A 20433-nucleotide genomic window follows, 5' to 3' on the forward strand; every position below is an offset into this window, starting at 1 on the left:
TGTGGAGCCTGATTGATGGGATATTTTAACCATATAGTTTAGGAATTAACTTTTTTTCTGATGAAAGAAGGGTGTTTGAAGTTTCTAACACTGTATTGAATGTTTTTGTAGTCCTAAAACTCAATATTCTTCAATTCATGTGGCAATGACAAAAACCCTGGCACTGGCGTGGACACTTTTTGCACATTATAGGGCAGTGAATGAGTGAATTAAATACATGTCATCAAATCATTCTAAATAGTCTTGACTATATGATTAGATCTTTATTCATCCAGAGACAAGGCTGGTATGTGAGTGGGGAAAAAAACACAATGCAAACTCTAAAATCAAAGCTCTCCCAAGGTCACGGAAAAAAATAACATTAAATAATAAACAGCATTCAGAATGTACCAGACAAGCAGTGATAAACGGGAACCAGTAACCCTCCTTTTAAGCATCTTTGGATTCCGAACCGGAATTTGCTAGATTTAAAGTCACAAATTTGCTAGATTCAAAGTCACAAATTTGCTAGATTCAAAGTCAAATTTGTGTTTCAAACTCGCAAATTGGCTAGATTTAGTCACAAACTTGCTAGATTTAAAGTCGCAAATTTGCGAGTTTCAAACTCACAAATTTGCTACATTCAAACTTGCAAATTTGCTAGATTTAAAGTCAAATTTGTGTTTCAAACTCGCAAATTGGCTAGATTTAGTCACAAATTTGCGAGTTTCAAACTCGCCACTTTGCTAGATTTAAAGTCGCAAATTTGCGAGTTTCAAACTCACAAATTTGCTAGATTTAAAGTCGCAAATTTGCTAGATTCAAAGTCAAATTTGTGTTTCAAACTCGCAAATTGGCTAGATTTAAAGTCACAAATTTGCGAGATTCAAACTCGCCACTTTGCTAGATTTAAAGTCGCAAATTTGCGAGTTTCAAACTCACAAATTTGCTAGATTTAAAGTCACAAATTTGCTAGATTCAAACTCGCAAATTTGCGAGTTTGAATCTAGTAAATTTGTGACTTTGAAACTCGCCACTTTGCTAGATTTAAAGTCGCAAATTTGCGAGTTTCAAACTCACAAATTTGCTGGATTCAAACTCGCAAATTTGTGACTTTAAATCTAGCAAATTTGTGAGTTTGAAACTCGCCACTTTGCTAGATTTAAAGTCGCAAATTTGCGAGTTTCAAACTCACAAATTTGCTAGATTCAAAGTCACAAATTTGCGAGATTCAAACTCGCAAATTTGCTAGATTTAAAGTCACAAATTTCCTAGTTAACCGGAAGAGGGAATGGATGCGTGTGGTGGCATTACGGATGCTACAGTAGAGAGCCCTTCCCATCCCCCCACCCCCTTGCTTCCCTCCTCTCAATCGTGACATCACATGGCATAAAAAAACCCAAAATATTGTGTTATGAAATGAATGACTCATCACATGAGTACGATGTCCTCTGCAGTTCATTTACAGTACAAGGTAGGAGGGCGAAAATTGCGAACATTTTTAAAAAAATATATACAGAGTAAATTCCCGAGCTGTTGCGTCTATCTATGCATCGCACGGCTTCTAAAGGCAGCTGTTTATTTTGGTTAAACGGGTGATTAATAGCTATACGGGAGGCCTTGAAAGGGAGCAGATATATATTTCTATCTTTATATACGTTTTCATCTTTTTACAACTTCCCTGAGGATTTCCTCCACAGGCGCTCGCGCGTTAAATATACCGACATTTACAACCAAGGAGGTTTTAGCTCATAAAAAATAAATTTCTGACCCCAACCCCCGGCACAAAAAAATACTCTGCTTTTTATCTCTTTTGAGCATGCTTTTTTTTTTTTTTTTGCTCATGAACATGTCGATTTGCGTGCAAGGTAGAAAAAAAATGAAAACAGCAAAAAAAAAAAGCAAAAAAATAAAAAGAAAATCTATCATCCCACTTTTTTGCTAGGCACGCCGACATGTGTTATTTACGGAAGAGCATTAGGGCCAAGTTGATATATATATATATATATATATATTTTTTTTTTTAATAATTAAAAAAAAAAAACGAAAATTTGCCAGATTTAAAGTCACAAATTTGCTAGATTTAAAGTCGCAAATTTGCTCGATTCAAACTCGCAAATTTGCGAGTTTCAAACTTGCAAATTTGCAAGATTTAAAGTCACAAATTTGCTACATTTAAAGTCACAAATTTGCTAGATTCAAACTCGCAAATTTGCTACATTTAAAGTCACAAATTTGCTAGATTCAAATTCGCAAATTTGCTAGATTCAAACTCGCAAATTTGCAAGATTTAAAGTCACAAATTTGCTACATTTAAAGTCACAAATTTGCTAGATTCAAACTCGCAAATTTGCAAGATTTAAAGTCACAAATTTGCTACATTTAAAGTCACAAATTTGCTAGATTCAAACACGCAAATTTGTGAGTTTCAAACTCGCAAATTTGCTAGATTTAAAGTCACAAATTTGCGAGATTTAAACTCACAAATTTGCAAGTTTGAAACTTGCAAATTTGCAAGATTTAAAGTCACAAATTTGCTACATTTAAAGTCACAAATTTGCTAGATTCAAACTCGCAAATTTGTGAGTTTAAATCTCGCAAATTTGTTGGATTTAAAGTCACAAATTTGCTACATTTAAAGTCACGCATTTGCTAGATTCAAACTTGCAAATTTTGCAATTTTTCTGACTTTAAATTTAGCAAATTTGTGAGTTTGAATCTAGCAAATTTGCGACTTTAAATCTAGCAAATTTTCTGGCTTTAAATCTAGCAAATTTGACTTTAAATCTAGCAAATTTGCGAGTTTGAATCTAGCAAATTTGCGAATTTAAATCTAGTACATTTTCTGACTTTAAATCTAGCAAATTTTCTGACTAAATCTAGCAAATTTGTGACTTTAAATCTAGCAAATTTGCGAGTTTGAATCTAGCAAATTTGCGCGTTTGAATCTAGCAAATTTGCGAGTTTAAATCTAGCAAATTTTCTGACTTTAAATCTAGCAAATTTGTGACTTTAAATCTAGCAACTTTGTGACATTTTTCTCTGAATAATACCCAATCTAAACAAAACAAACATATTTCAACCTGGCCCTAATGCTCTTCCATAGTTATTGCAAATGGAATCTTGCATTATTTTGTATTTATTTTTGGGTGGGAAGAAACAATTTTCGGGATATCGGACTTTGGTGTGAAATTTCAGGTTGATCCTAAAATGTTTTAGAACCTTTACAGGTAGATTTAATTCCGTTTAAGACTGTTTCACTGTCTCTTACATGTTATACAAGTAAAAATTTCCAAGGATTTCACTTTTTTTGCCTTTCGTTGACTCTTCTAGTCATCTCTGATGATTCAGTAGTCGTTTTCCTTTGAGGGTTTGAGAATATGCCGTCTGAAGCCACCGCTGACGGGATATTCCTGACGAGGCTATTGAGCCGAGTGTCACTATTTTGAGATGAAGGTACTGGAAGACTCACAGAAAGGCAAAAAAAAACAAATTTATGTGCATATTTTAGTTGAATCAGGGTTATAATGGATTTTAGGGTCATCCGGAAATTGTACCTGAAAGTCCAATATTCCCGACTTTTGTCAAGGAAGCTCCAAGCATCCACCTGGAAAGGTTGAAGAAGATAAAAGTCTCTTATTTCCGGCACATTTTTGTGTAGCCCTTTTATACACCGATTCTCTCTCTTTCTCGATTCTGCTCACGGCGTTCCTCCGCCGGGAGTCTGCGCCCGACTCAGCGCTTCCCGGATTTGCAGGTTGAGCTCCATGAGGCGTCCGCTGGCCTGCGAGAGATCGCGACTGGGGCCCACCACAGCCAGGCAGCCCGTTTGGCCCAACGTCTGATGGCGGAAGTAGATGTGAAGCAACGTCTGAATGGCGTCTTCGCTCTCGCTGCCGAAGATGTCGTTAGGCCAGAGAGACCTGGGGACGCAGGATGGTTGATTTTAAACAGGTGTGCTTTTGGTGTAATATCGCATTGCGCCACAATGAGGCAGTAAAGAGCATTACAGAAAGATGGGCAGCGTCATAGAAGAAGAAGCAGAGAATGTCGGCTAGTAAAATTGCACAATGTGATGTTCTGTTTGTATGTGTTTGAGTGTACAATTTCAAAAATGCAATTTATGTACAGTGATACCTTGGCTTACGAACTTAATTGGTTCCCAGACAGAGTGTGTAAGGTGAAAAGTGTGTATCCCAAAAATTTATTTCCCATAGGAAACCATTAAAATGAGAATAATCCGTTCCCAGGTCCCCATAAAACATAATTTTCTACTTTCTAATTTTCTAAGCCTTAAACCTACACAAAATATACCTTATTTTATGTATAATAAATGTGCCATGATATTATAATTAAAGATATAAACGGTACAGTATAATAAAGTGGTTTTATTGACCTTTGTGATGGTCGTTGATGGCTTTATGGAATGGAGTGGCCGGTTTCATCAGAATTAAACACTTGATGAGGAACGTAACCTTCTTCTTTCACCATCTTGAAGAATGATCCCTTGAGGTGCTTTCACTGCGATAATTTTACCTTGTTCCTCATCAATTGTATCTGTTTATTCCGTGTGTATCCCGAAAAATAGTTTGTATGTCAAGGTAAAATTTTCATAAATTTAACGTTCGTAAACCGAAAAGTTCGTAAGCCGAAGGGTTCGTAAACCGATGTATCACTGTATGTTTTTTTTTCTCAGTAAGGAAAAATTGAGCAGTTAGTAAGGTCACAGTGTCTCGCAGGTTGACGGCTATGGCAGTGTGACAAAAAGCGGAATTCAAGATAAGAGTTGAAAAGTCATTTCATAATAAATAAATAAACAAACAAATAAAGAAAGAAGATAAAATAAATAAATACATAATGAATTACCTAAATAAATACATAAATCAATACATAAATAAATACATAAATAAAAACAAATAACTAAATAAAATAAAATAAATAAGAAAATACATGAACAAATACATACATAAAAACATCAATAAATAAAATAAAGACAATAACTAACTACATCACTAAATAAATACATAAATAAAAACAAAGAACTAAATAAAATAAAAGAAATAACAAAATACATACATAAAAACATCAATAACTAAATAAAATAAAGACAATAACTAACTACATCACTAAATAAATACATAAATAAAAACAAATAAAAAATGAAAATAAAGAAAAGAAATAAAGAAGATAAATAAAATAAATACACAAATAAATACATAACGAAATACATAAATAAATACATACATTAATACATAAAAAAACACAAATAAGTACATGAATAAAAACAAATAAATAACTAAATAAAATAAAGAAAGAAAATAACTAAATACATAACTAAATACACAACTAAATAAATAACTAAGTAAATAAATAAAAAGGAAAATTTCTGAAACAACGTATGTAATTGATGGATTTCATAAAAGCTTACCTGAAGACTTTGACTTGGGTGAGGGCCGAACAGAAATCTCGCGCTCTCAAAGTCTCCACCAGTGACTGAATGGCGGTCTCCGTGTTAGCGTGGGCGGCATCCGGCATGCACACGTCTTCTTCTTGGCTGTCATTCCCCCTCTCGGCCGCCTTCAGGCAGGTTTCCAGGGCGCTGAGCTCATCCGACATATTGGTTACCTTAGCGACGGAAGACAGATAGGAAACGGCTTGAGTGCATGTGTCGCATTGAAGAATCGCTTGGGGGGGGATTCGAGGCAGCAAAATACACATCTTGATTGAATTTGAACGCTAACGGCAGCTGACCCCCATCAATCCCGAGAAGAAATCATTCAATTTCATTCAGTAGTGTAATCCACTTAACGGTGCATTAAGATGCAGCCTGGATAGACGAGCAGCAGAGCCGTGCTTCGCTCAACAACAACCGCCCCTGCGACGTTTCCTTCAAGCAGTCCACTTCCATTAGCAAGGCACTTTTTTTGGTGTGTGTGTGTTTCACTCTGTGTGTGTGTGTGTGACGAGTTCTACGAGAGGCATATTTTGAAATTGGGTCCCCACAGGGCAACTCCCTCACACACACCCCGTCCCCACTATATGGCAAAAACGTGTATGTGTGTGTGTTTTTGTATGCCTGGTCTTGTGAGGAACACTAACATTGTATATCATACGTAGTGAGGACATTTTTGACATGTGGGGACTTTTTGGTCGGTCCTCACAAGTTTTTCATTGTAAAGGCTCCTAGAGCACAGGTGTCAAAGTCAAGGCCCGCGGGCCAAATCCGGCCCGCCACATCATTTTTTTCGGCCCGCGAAAGCAAATCAAACTTGTTAAATTCCATGATGATTGCTAAAATCTGAGCCAAAATTTCATATTTTTGGATGTCAACCACAATAAAAGTCATTATTCTTGACTTCAGATTTGAAAACGAGTTATTCATTAATTTGCTGTGTGCTCTATATGTAATATTTGAAGGGATTTAAACATTCTAATGGGTTCCCCAAATTCATAACGGCCCTCGAGAGGAAACCATAACTACAATGTGGCCCGCGGCAAAAAATGACTTTGACACCCCTAGAGCATCTGTTCAAGTTTCAGACAGGTCCTCACAAATTCACCCAAAATGATTTTTTTTGTGTGTATTTTCATTTCACTTGGATATACACACTTTTTACTCACTGTGTGTGTTTATGTGTGTGTGTGTTCATATTTAATGAGGAAAAAGTTCATACCACAAAAAGTAAAACGATATTTTAACCAAATTCACCACAGGGGTGAGGACTTTGAATGTACCCATTCAGAAACCCCACTCCTGCTGTTATTTCAGTTTCAAGTCCAGTTTTTATTGCTTTGTTTTTAAAGAAGTTAAAGTGGGCATTGGGGTGACATTTAGTGTTCATTTGAAACACTAGTTCTTCTTGAAACTTATCAGCAACGGTGGTCCTCACTCGTTATCTGGAGTGATCCGCACCTCACAAAAGCATTGAAACAGGAATGTGTGTGTGTGTGTAGCTTTCCCACTGTCAGATTTTGGGAGAAGTGCCAAAAACAGTTGTTCTGGGGTGGAGACCATATGCACCATAGTAATAAAAAAAAGAATACATGAATAAATAAGTACATAAATACACACACAAATAAATAAATACACAAATAGATAAATAAATAAATACAATGAACAAATACTGTATCTTATGGTGTATAAGGCGCACCAGAGTATAAGGCACACCTTCAATGAATGGTGTATTTTCAAACATTTTCCATGTATAAGGCAAACCAGGAAAAACCCGGAAAAAACTCAAATAGATAGAAAGTTAGCTAGATAGCTAATAGATAACTAATAGCTAGCGATAAAGCTAATCGATAGCAAATATATAGCTAGCTAGGTAGATAGCAACACGACCCAGTGTTCACTCAACCCGGAATAACTCAAATAGATATTACTATCTATTTGAGTTAACTAATGTTAGTTAGCTAGCTAACTATTATATAATTAATAGATAGATAGCTAATAGATAGCAAATAGCTAACTAGCTAGATAATAGATAACCCAACATGCTTTCTCTTGGTTCTGTCTCACCTCTGCTTCCCTCTTGATGGTGTCCACTCTGTTGATGAGCTTGCAGTAGGCCTGGAAGAGCAGCAGCAGCTGAAAGTGCAGCTTGTACAGGCGGCGACACAGCTCGAGCTCCTAAGGACATACAAAAAAAAGAAACGGGAATGGCGGAGGTGAGGAAGATGGAGATAATGTCAAAGGACGCGGCCAGGTGGGGTGAAATAGTTAACGAAGCACCGGAGCAGAGCCCCCAATCCAGATGTCGGGCGTTGAGAGTCTATTGCTACCGAAATTAGTTGATTAAAAAAGGATCCGTCACAAAGCAGCTGTCGGGATGAACGAATCAATGATGTCGCTAATGACAGAGGGTCCTCAGTTTGGGAGATTGCCAATGTCCCAGGTTCAAAATGACACACGATGAATTCATTACGGCTACGCACAGTGGCACAAGAAGGTACACTCAACTTGCCACCGCCATATTTCCAACTGTTTTTCAAATAAAAAATGTCATTATTAATTTTTAGGAGTAGCGACTGCACATTCTAATTTTTATACAATTTCTGGTTACATCGTTGGTGTGGGAGTTCAGGTTGTTGGTGTCGAAATGGAACATCTAAAAAAAAAAATAATATTAATTAAAACACACACACACACACACACACACATATATATATATATATATAGAAACTGTCAAAATGTGGAAAAAAAATTAAACAAAAATTTGAAAAAAAATCAGGGATAAATACAATAAAACACACACACACACACACACACACACACACACACACACACATATATATATATATATATATATATATATATATATATATATATATAAATATATATATAAATAAATATATATATATATATATAGGGATAAATACACAGTAAAGTCTCGTTATATCGATAGTCCCGGTTATATCGATACTATTTCTATGCACGCATGGAGAAAATACATGCAAACAGGGTCGGATATATCGATAGTCCCGGTTATATCGATATTTTTTCGGACTCCCGGAATATCGATATAACGAGACTTTACTGTGTGTGTATATACGATATATATATATATATATATATATATATATATATATATATATATATATATATATCAGAATCAGAATCATCTTTATATATATATATATATATATATATATATATATATATATATAGCATCATAATATATATCAAAACTGTCAAAAACTGTCAAAATTTGAAACAAAAATGTGAAAAAAAAATCAGGGATAAATACAATAAAACACTAATAAAAAAAAAACATACAAAAAAAAATTGAACACCATGAGAACTTTGCCAAAAAAATGGTAAAAACTGCCCAAAACGGACAGAAATTGAACAAAAATGCCCCCTCAAAAAAAGAGCTCACATGAAAAAAGTAGGAAAACAAATACTAATATGACAAAACAGGAAAATACAATTAAAAAAATGCCCATACATGGAGAGAAATTAAATTTAAAAAAAAACGACGAAAATCACACAAAAAATACAACAAAAAACATTTTTTTTAAAAAAGGACCCTTAGAAAAGTGAACAAAAAAGCCACACTGACAAAAAATACAAAAATTAGCAAAAAAAAAATAGTCTGAAAATAAAGTGACAAATGAAAAAATGCATTAAAAAATGTTGCTACCACTATGGCGAAAAATAAATCATGTTCAGAATTTAAAAAAATATTCTACAGTGCCTTTCCTACTTATAAAATTTCCATTGTATGTTGCCGCAACAGGGAAGGAACACTGTCAACCAACTGAGGACCCCCGCTGTGTTTCCTCATGGAGGGGATTTCATTCATTTGAAAAGGGGGTGGAGCAACAAACAGGCTCAATTAAAACAACTTTTTTTTCTGCCATTCGGGGAAAACCCTAAGATTGGATGAAGGCGTTCCGTGTTACGTGGCCAATCAAGGCAGAGGTACAAAGAGGGTGACTGGGGGGGGATGAAGATGTTTGATGTTGTCTATTAAAACGGGAGAACCACTTACTGCCAGACTCTCCATGTGCTAAGCAAGAAGAAGGTGACAAGGAGAAGGAGAGAAAGAAAAGAATTAGATGGAAATTCAGACGCCATTTGAGGGGTGGAAAGAACTGTGTTGTTTTGCTCAATATATGTTAGCTTGACGCTGGCGGACTTGTTAGCCTCATGCTAATGCGTGGTTGTAACTAAAATGAACAATTGCGACGTCAACATCATGAATCGGAATCAGGAAGCCTTTAACTCATTCACCGCCATTCATAAATTTATTTGGGAATTGAAAATATGACATAGAGCGCCATTCACAAATAAGTTCGGGTTGTTTTTTTTCTTGCTTGGGTGCTGATAAAGCGCTGGCCAGACTTCGGGCAATGTTTTTTTCCATGTTAGCGCATTGTTCCAGCTTTAGCTGTTGTTAAAGCGCAATATAAACAAATACAGTGATACCTCGGTTTACGAACCCCTTGGCTTACGAACTTTTTGGTTTACGAACGTTAAATTTATGAAAATGTTACCTTGGCATACGAACTATTTTTCAGGATACACACGGAGCTGCCAGAATGAGTGATGTGTCTTTCGCGAACGAGCCCGTTCTCCTAACAAGAAAATGGCAGCCGGCTTGTTTTGGTCCTCTATTCCCCGCCCCCAGTCTTTGGTTAAAGCCACGTGATTGGTCAAGAACGCAACAGTGAGGGGAGGGGTTTACAGACAGAGGCAGAGACAGGCAGAGAGAGAGTGAGAAAATGGATAGAAAACAGTGACAGTTGGACTCGTTTTAACTTTGATAGTTCAAAGGCAGAGTGTAGACTGCAAGGTTAAAATTCCCATCAATCAGGCTCCACAAATAACCCGCACAAGCCATCTGTACACTTGATGCAAAAAGCTATCGACACAGCTAAACAACACAATTGATGAGGAACAAGGTAAAATTATCGCCGAGAAAGCACCTACAAGGGATCATTCCTCAAGATGGTGAAAGAAGGTTACGTTCCTCATCAAGTGTTTAATGCTGATGAAACCGGCAACTCCATTCCATCAAGCCATCAACGACCATCACAAAGGTAAATAAAACCACTTTATTATACAGTAGTTTATTTCTTTAATTATAATACCATAGGACATTTATTATACATAAAATAAGGTATATTTTGTGTAGTTTTAAGGCTTAGAAAAGTAGAAAATTCCGTTTTATGAGGGACCTGGGAATGAATTATTCTCATTTTAATTGTTTCCTATGGGAAATTAATTTTTGAGATACACACTTTTCGCCTTACACACACTGGGAACCAATTAAGTTCGTAAGCCAAGGTATCACTGTAGTTTAAAGTCTAAACTTGTGTTGTTTGTTTACTCAACTGCAGAAGGTGGCAGGCCCTACCTGTGCTTGAGTGTTGATCGGCGGGCAGATCTGTTTGTCCCCAAAGGTTTTCCTGCAGTTCTCCAGCCACTAGAAACGGACAATAACATTGTTGACGTTGGACTTTAAAGTACAGTAAAGTCTCGTTATATCGATATCGGATATATCGATAGTCCCGGTTATATCGATACTATTTCTATGCACGCACAGAGAAAATTACATGCAAACAGGGTCGGATATATCGATAGTCCCGGTTATATCGATATTTTTTCGGACTCCCTTGAATATCGATATAACGAGACTTTACTGTACGTCAGAACGGCCGCTAGGTCGTCAGATTCGATAAGAGCGTTGTTACTTAGCGTATTAAAACAAAACCCGGCATTTCAAAACAACGAGGCTGGGGTAGGCGCTGCGTCATATCTGACCCTGCGGGGGGGTGCGCGTGGTTTTTCTCATTCAATTAGCGACCAGGCATGCCATCCTTGCAATCTCATCTCCTGAGCAACTCCCGCCCATCCCGTTCAAAGTGATTTAGGAGAACGGCGAGGTTGTTTTTAGCTCCTTACCACCCGCCGCTGATGTCATGTTGGTGATGACGCATTTGTGAGGTAAGTCGAGGAGGCCCATTGTGAGGTGGAGCTCCACCAATGACAATTACATTTCGTTTAATGGTAGAAACATATACTGCGCACGTGTCGACAAGAGCAGCTGTAAATCTAAAGGGCAACCGACACCATTTTTTTTGTTTCCTAACTGACATCAGAAAAACGTTTCATATCATTTAAAATACCCAAAATACGCATTCTGATATTTTTAGTCAAATGCAAAACACCAATAACAATGACTTCAAGTGTCGCAAAACTACTTCAAAATGACATCGGAGATGCTGAGTTTCAGAAGGTCCCGCCCCCTTGTTCCTGACGTCACGACGTCTTGCTTTGCTCGAGAATCAAAACAATGGCTTCAGATTAGGAGAAGATGCTTTCTTGTTACTCATCCAGTTATGAATATGATTCAAATGGTTCTGAAGAGGAAAGCACAAATGTTTGCAATCGATAAAGAAGTCCTCCCATATCAATTCGAGCCATCAGGACTCCAATGTAGCGTCCCAGAAAACGCACAAGATGGCGCCCAAGCTAAGTTAGAAATGGGCTGATTTGTCTGCTGGGAATTTGTGTCAACTGGTATCAAATAGTAGTCTTGGTGCAACACACAACGATTCACCATCGCGCTATTTATGTGTTTTCCTTCTAATTTCGCCATCAACACGGATCAACACGAAGTTTTCAGACCAAACAAAGTACCCAAAATGCATTGTATGTCGCTTTCTCACTCAGGGGCGTTCGCTGCGTGACGTCACTTAGGGCATCGTCATCAACTCAAAAACAAGACTTCCTGAATATTCAGCGCACATCTTAAAACGTAAAATATAGCTATATGCAGTGGAATCTTTATAAAATATGCTCATTAGAAGTCATTTGAAGTGATTTTACAAATTATGGACACAACTTGTCCGGGGGCGTCGGCTGTCCTTTAAATAATGGCAACGCGCCCAAACTGCCGCCACCAAAAGTACACCACTTACAAATTCCGCCGCCTCCTTCTTGGCGTTGTAAGTGTCCAAGTGCTCCTGAAGCTCCAGCACACTAAACTTGAGCGTCTCCAGCAGTCCACACGAGACCAACTGGAACATAGAGAGACACATGAATACCCGACCAGAGTATGCCGTGTTCGCAAAATCAGCTCGAGAGGCAGCGGTGGTGCTCTCACAGTCTCGGCATCCAGCAGCACGGTGGGGCACCGAGAATGTGACGTCATGACCTCCAGTGAGCTTAGGAACTGATTGCCCATACGCTGGAGCTTATCACCAAGGAAGTGGACAGACGCGTGTGTGATCGCACCAAATTTCCTCTGAATGCCCTGGAAAAGGAGAACGACATATTAAGTGAGTGAATGAGTGAGTGAGTGATGAATATATATATATATATATATATATATATATATATATATATATATATATATATATATATATATATATATATATATACTGAACGATTAATTGATAGGTAGCTAGATAGCTAATAGATAGCAAATAGCTAACTAGCTAGATAATATATACAGTAAAGTCTCGTTATATCGATATTCAAGGGAGTCCGAAAAAATATCGATATAACCGGGACTATCGATATATCCGACCCTGTTTGCATGTAATTTTCTCTGTGCGTGCATAGAAATATGATATAACACACGACCGATATCGATATAACGAGACTTTACTGTATACATATACACGCACGCACGCACGCACGCACGCACGCACGCACGCACGCACGCACGCACGCACACACACACACACACACACACACACACACACACACACACACACACACACACACACACACACACACACACACACACACACACACACACACACACACACACACACACACACACACACAGGTAACATCGGACTTACGACCAAATTCCGTTCCGACCAGACGGTTGTAAGTCAAAATGGTCGTAAGTCAAAATACATTGAAAATGTTGAATAGAAACTCGGAGGCTAAATGATTGGCAAAGTCCCCCCTCTGGTGCCATCACGCGGTGGATTGCTGTGCGAGAGAGTGAGATGCTGGCTGGCTGGCCCAAATTGTCGTACGCGTTTCCGGCCTGCTAGTGTTTTGCGGTGCGAGGCGTAGAATTAAAATTTTAAAAATAGGGTCTGGAGGTCATGGTCGTAAGTACGGATGGTCCTAAGTACGGATGGTCGTAAGTCGAGCCGGTCGGATGTTACCTGTATATATATACAGGTAACATTTGAAGTGATTTTACAAATTATGGACACAACTATGGACAATTATGGACACAACTTGTCCGTGGGTTGTCCTTTAAAACCCGCTAGGTCGCCCGCCTGTCCTGCTGTACCTGAAAGAGTTGCGAGAAGACGTGGAAGGTGTAGACTGCGGACGAGCCATCGACGTCCGACAACATCTGGTTGACGTGGCAGCGCCAGGCATCCTCTTCATCGTCATAGGCGACGGGCTGGAATGCCGCCAAGATGGCCGACAGGAAGGGCGACGGTGGCGGCGAGGTCTGGGTCTCGGGGAAGCAGTCGGCGTCACCTTCATCTTGGCTGTGGATCACCCAAATAAAGATAAGTGGTAAGGAAAACACATGATGAGGTTCATCATTATTATTCATCCACGGCAAATAATGTCACATTAGTGGGACGTGGGAAAACGGTCACATTTCACTTCGTTGACCATTTTTTCCTCATTAATTACAAATAATGTGCTTTTATCCGTGATTTATAGAAGCAGCCAGAACAAATGAATGGTTTTCTCATACATTAAATTCACATGCGCATCCGCTTTTTGTGACACTTTGGTTTGGACGTCAGCGCTGAGATTTCCGAGAGCCTTGGCTCAAAAGGTTCGGAATCACCGGTCCACAATATTCATTCATTCATTTATTTATTTTGTTATTTGTTTATTTACTTATTTATTTTTATCTTATTTATATCTCTATCTGTCTACCTAGCTAGCTGTCTGTCCAGCTAGCTTGATAGACATCTGCTAGCTGTCTATCTAGCTAGCTAGCTTGATAGACATCTGCTAGCTGTCTATCTAGCTAGCTAGCTGTCTGTCCAGCTAGCTTGATAGACAACTGCTAGCTGTCTATCTAGCTAGCTAGCTTGATAGACATCTGCTAGCTGTCTATCTAGCTAGGTAGCTGTCTAGCTAGCTTGATAGACATCTGCTAGCTGTCTACCTAGCTAGCTAGCTGTCTGTCTAGCTAGCTTGATAGACATCTGCTAGCTGTCTACCTAGATAGCTAGCTGTCTGTCTAGCTAGCTTGATAGACATCTGCTAGCTGTCTATCTAGCTAGGTAGCTGTCTAGCTAGCTTGATAGACATCTGCTAGCTGTCTATCTAGCTAGCTAGCTGGATAGACATCTGCTAGCTGTCTATCTAGCTAGCTAGCTGTCTAGCTAGCTGGATAGACATCTGCTAGCTGTCTATCTATCTAGCTAGCTGTCTAGCTAGCTGGATAGACATCTGCTAGCTGTCTATCTATCTAGCTAGCTGTCTAGCTAGCTGGATAGACATCTGCTAGCTGTCTATCTATCTAGCTAGCTGTCTATCTGTCTATGTAGCTAGCTTTCTATCTAGCGAGCTAGCTGTTTATTTGTCTATCTAGCTAGCTGTCTGTCTATCTAGCTATCTGTCTATGTATATTTCTAGCTACCGGTCTATGTATCTATCCATCTATTTATTGATCTATTTCTATTTGCATTTATCTACTTATTTGTGTATTTATTTATGTATTTATTTTTCGACACGTCTGTTTACATATTTATTGCTTGAAGGGTTGAACCTCGGTGACACCGATGCTACTCGTTAGCCCGTCATTGGCGGTTTTCACAATGCGTTAATATTCAGCTTGCAGAATGCCAACTACTATTGGTTATTTTGAATACATACACACTATACACGATCGTGTTAATAAAAGACACGAATATGTTTTTTTGTTGACAAATTGTTCACTATATTCGCCTGCCCTCAAAAAACAAAAACAAATTAGCCAAATTTCAGGTCTCTCCTTTCTTTCGGTACCACCCATAGGAGAAAAATAATTTAAACATACAAGTGAAAGTACCGCAGTACAGTGACTTTTTCCTTCTTCCATTACTGAGATTCTCTCTCATGCCAAATCGGGGGCCTTAGCTCAATAAATGTTGCTGAACAAACGCTGACCCACATGATGGATTTGCTGCAGTGCTCCATCACAACAACATGAGCTATTAGCTACTTAGCATCACGATTTGCTCTCCCTCTCTCGCTCTGTTATTCTTTCTCACTCTCTCTTTCTTTCTGGCATACACACCCGCACAAACACATTGACACACACATATATAAATATATATATATATATATATATATATATATATATTCCGTATACAGTACTCACAGGCCCGTGGGACCAAAGAGCCTAAAGAAGCAGACGGAATACAAGTATTTAAAGCCTGCACTGCCGAGCACAGCTGCCGACACCGTCTCCGTCCTCATCCCTCGCTCTCTTTTCTCTCTCTCTTATATCGCAGCACTAGCGCAGTGCAGACAGTCTCCAAATATTCGCTGGGTGCATCTCGTAGCGTCAAAGCAGCAAAGGAGGGGTGGGGAGTTTGGTGATGGCCAAAGGAGGTAATTTAAACAGTCGGGCAGCATAAATGCTCACAGACAGACGGGGTCTTATGCTCAACTGTTTGTGTGCACACTAATCACTCAGAGTGACTTTGCCCATGACTCCGGTGAATGATGTTAAAAACAAATGTTTTCCTGGATTTGATATGAGAGAACGATCACCGCGAACAAAAAATGGTCCAAAAAGTAGATACTGTGGTACTTTTTTATTCTTATACAGTGATACCTTGGCTTACGAACTCAATTGGTTCGCAGACAGAGTGTGTAAGGCGAAAAGTGTGTATCCCAAAAATTACTTTCCCATGGGAAACCATCAAAATGAGAATAATCTGTATCTGTAATAATCCCCATAAACCATAATTTTTGACTTTCTAATTTTCTAAGCCTTAAAATTCCACAAAATATACCTTATTTTATGTATAATAAATGTGATATGGTATTATAATCAAAGAAATAAACTGTACTGTATAATAAAGTGGTTTTATTTACCTTTGTGATGGTCGTTGATGGCTTGATGGAATAGAGTGGCCGGTTTCATCAGCATTAACACTTGATGAGGAACGTAACCTTCTTCTTTCACCATCTTGAGGACTGATTCCTTGTAGGTGCTTTCTCTGTGATAATTTTATCTAGTTCCTCAGCAATTGTGTTCTGTTTAGCTGGGTTGATAGCTTTTTGATTCAAGTGTACAGATGGCTTGTACGGGTTGTTTGTGGAGCCTGATTGATGGGATATTTTGGATTTGGATTTGCCGTTATTAGTCTCGCAGTGGAGAAATTTACATTTTTACATTTTAACCTTGCAGTCTACACTCTGCTTCAATATCAAAGTTGAAACTTTCTCACTGTCGTCTGCCTGTCTCTTTAATGTTTAAACCCCCCCATCACTGTTGCGTTCTTGACGAATCGTGTGGCTTTAACCGAAGACAGGTGGCAGGGAATAGAGGACAAAAACAGTCGGCTGCCATTTTGTTGTTAGAACGGGCTCGTACGAAAAAAGTTCATATGCCAAGGTAAATTTCGTATGCCAAAGTAAAATTTCGATAAATGTAACGTTCGTAAACCGAAAAGCTCGTAAGCCAAGGGGGTTATAAACCGAGGTATCACTGTACGACCATTTTGACTTACGACCGTTTGGTCGGAACGGAACTCGGTCGTAAGTCAGACGTTACCTGTATTTCTTCATGAGTCAAAGTCAAAATCTCAAATCTCAACGCACTCACCTCGACATGCCAGAGTAGTCGGCCTCCTCCTCCTCGCAATGTTCGTCCAGTATCTTCAAGGCCTGAGTCACATCTTCCTCCCACATGGAGCCACAGGTGCTCCCCGGATCCGGGTCAGGGTCAAGATCCGGATCCGGCTTTGCGTCCACTTCGGCCGGTGCGTACAGAGGCAGGGCCGTTTGGGGTCCCTCCTCACAGAGGGATCCCAGCGGAGTGTCTATAGCTGGTGGCGGAGGGGGGTCTAGGTCCTCCTGGGGTTCCGGGGTCTCCCGTGGGTCGGGGAGTTCGCACAGATCCGGGCGATCGGGGGGTAGAGGGGGGGCGCTGCCGAAACCCGTGTCCTCGCTGACGCTGCTGCTTAGTTCGTCGGCTGCCGTCGTCACGCCGGCGCCGTCCTGCAACGTCAGCGCATCGTAAATCATCGGGGGAGGGGTCAGCGGAGTCTAGACGTTCATTAAGGCCTTTACTTAAGAAACGGCTTCATCTCAATGATCCAAGAGGGACGTCAAAGTAACCATTTTTACTGACTTTGTATGCTAACCCCTCCCTCGGGAAACCCACAAAAACGAGAAGGGATCAATAAACATAAGGCAATATTAATCTATCACGGAGAACGTCGATCGAAATTGCACCCTGGTGCCAATAAAGCACATGAGGAAACTACCCTGGGGAGGGAATGGGGGTTTCAACACTGCAGTCCGTCCCAGCTAAATGGGAGAGAGAAAATTGTTCATTCCTAGAGTGATTGACCATCTAAAATAATCATTTAAAAAAATGATTTTCTCAAAAAGATGTTATTCTTGAAAAAAAAAATGATGACTGGCTAAAAAGAAAACTTTCTTGCGCTGACGAGTATGCAAATTTACCCTAATGGTCATTGTGGAAAAATGATCATAGAGAAAAATGGCAGGATGTAGAAAAAAAAAACTGAAAAAAATACATGTATTTATTAAGTCTTCTTGCCATTTAATTTTGCACATCGGGACAGGTAGTTTTGTATTTTTCATCCATCCATCCACCCAAATCCAACCACCCATTTATTCAACCCATCCAACCCACCCATCCAAACCCAAACCCACCCATCCATCCATACACACACCCAAACCCACCCACCCACCCATTCCTTCAAGCTAGCCGACACACCCACCCATTCAATCCATACATCAACCCAATCATTCATCTATCCATCCACACCCATTTTCCATTCAACAATCCCACTCATCCATCTGATCAATCCATTCAATCCATCCATCTACCCACCCAAAACCACCCACCCATTTATTCAACCTATCCAACACACCCACCCATCCAATCCATCCACCCACACCCATTTGAATCCATTCAATCCGTCCACCCATCGATCTAATCAATCCATTCCATCCATCCATCCACCTAAACCTACCCACCCATTCAACCCATCCAATCCATCCATCCAACTACCCACACCCATTTTCCATCCACCTATATATCCGTCAATCGATGCATCTAATCAAAGCATTCATTCCATCCATCCACCCACACCCACCCACATTCATTCAACTCACCCAACCACCCATCCATCTATCCAACCACCCAACACCTACTCACCTATTCATTCAATCCAACCACCCATCCATCCAATCCATCCATCCATCCATCCACCCACCGACCCACACCCATTTTTCATTCAACCATCCATCCAACCAACACCCATCCACCCATTCATTTGACCGATGCAACCCACCCACCCATCCAATCCATCCATCAACCCACACCCATTTTTCATTCAACCATCCATCCAACCAACACCCATCCACCCATTCATTTGACATATCCAACCCACCCAATACATCCATCAACCCATTCACCCACACCCATTTTTCATTCAACCATCCATCCAACCAACACACATCCATCCAACCATCCATCCAACCATACCCATTTTTCATTCAACCATCCATCCAACCAACACCCATCCACCCATTCATTTGACCCATCCAACCCACCCAATACATCCATCAACCCATTCACCCACACCCATTTTTCATTCAACCATCCATCCAACCAACACACATCCATCCAACCATCCATCAAACCATACCCATTTTTCATTCAACCATCCATCCAACCAACACCCATCCACCCATTCATTTGACCCATCCAACCCACCCATCCAATACATTCATCAACCCATCCACCCATCCATCCACCCACACCCATTTTTCATGCAACCATCCATCAAACCATCCACCCACACCCATTTTTCATTCAACCATCCATCCAACCAACACCCATCCACCCATTCATTCGACCCATCCAACCCACCCACCCATCCAATCCATCCATCAACCCATCCACCCAACTACACCCATTTTTCATGCAACCATCCATCCACCCACACCCATTTTTCATTCAACCATCCATCCAACCAACACCCATGCACCCATTCATTCAACCCATCCATCAACCTATCCATCCACCAACCCAAAGTGACCCACCCACCCATCCATCCATCCATCCATCGAACACCCACCCAATCCATCCATCCTCCTCAAGTAATATGTATATGGTTTTAACAATCTGCAAAAAAAAAAAAACAATTTGGAAAGTGGCTGGGGTACATGTTAAAAAACACACGCAAGCACAAATGAGAACATGCAAACTCTATTCCGAAGCCTCAAATCGAACCTCACCGCTCACACCCGCGAGGCAGATATGCTAACCACTAGTCCGCCATGCTACACTGACTTGCTATATGATGGGTGATAAATCAACAACATATTTACACTCCATTGCTGTGACATGCAAACGCATTTTGAATCTAGATAATCAAACAAAAGCATTTGTTTTTTTAATTATTATTTTTTTTTTTGGTCGTCATCCGTTAAAAGTCTAATGCATTTAGCTAGGCTAGCATGGCAGACAGCCAGTACATAACGAGGGGGAGACGGGCCGCTATATTACAGAAAGCTTTTAGAAAACGGCCATCCTGCAAGGGAAATGAATGAGCCAGAGTATTGATGGTTTTTTTTTTTTTATCCGTGGGCCTCATTACGCTAAGAGCTGCGGCTGTGATGTCCTTGAGGTGACATCGAAAGCTTTAGCTCGATTGGGAAAAGACAAAAAAAAGTTGGCGTCCGGGAACACCCGCTCGAGTCATTCATTTCTGGTTATTTATGTGCAAGGAAAGGTGTTTCCCATCTTG

At 39.7% G+C, this 20433-nt stretch overlaps 1 protein-coding gene across 15 annotated transcripts in view; it reads right to left on the reverse strand.

The window, feature by feature from the left end:
• Positions 1-243: 243 nt before the first annotated feature.
• The window catches only part of fryl (FRY like transcription coactivator), a 121231-nt gene continuing 101041 nt past the window's right edge, over positions 244-20433 (reverse strand). For 8 of the 15 annotated variants that reach the window (XM_089001443.1, XM_089001444.1, XM_089001441.1 and 5 more), the window contains 10 exons: positions 17250-17644; positions 13749-13956; positions 12594-12743; positions 12409-12507; positions 10842-10910; positions 9474-9491; positions 7499-7609; positions 5408-5604; positions 3684-3902; positions 244-3586 (listed from right to left, as the gene is read on the reverse strand). In XM_089001443.1, coding sequence (XP_088857569.1) covers positions 3520-3586; positions 3684-3902; positions 5408-5604; positions 7499-7609; positions 9474-9491; positions 10842-10910; positions 12409-12507; positions 12594-12743; positions 13749-13956; positions 17250-17644 — 1533 coding nt within the window. In that variant the 3' untranslated portion in view covers positions 244-3519. Of the gene's footprint in view, positions 3903-5407; positions 5605-7498; positions 7610-9473; positions 9492-10841; positions 10911-12408; positions 12508-12593; positions 12744-13748; positions 13957-17249; positions 17645-20433 lie in introns of those variants that run through there. The other 7 variants (XM_089001435.1, XM_089001445.1, XM_089001438.1 and 4 more) reach the window with 5 other exon arrangements.

Source organism: Hippocampus bargibanti, linkage group LG07, assembly GCF_051943395.1.
Source record: "Hippocampus bargibanti isolate YZ-2025 linkage group LG07, ASM5194339v1, whole genome shotgun sequence".
In the NCBI taxonomy this organism is placed as follows: Eukaryota; Metazoa; Chordata; class Actinopteri; order Syngnathiformes; family Syngnathidae; genus Hippocampus; species Hippocampus bargibanti.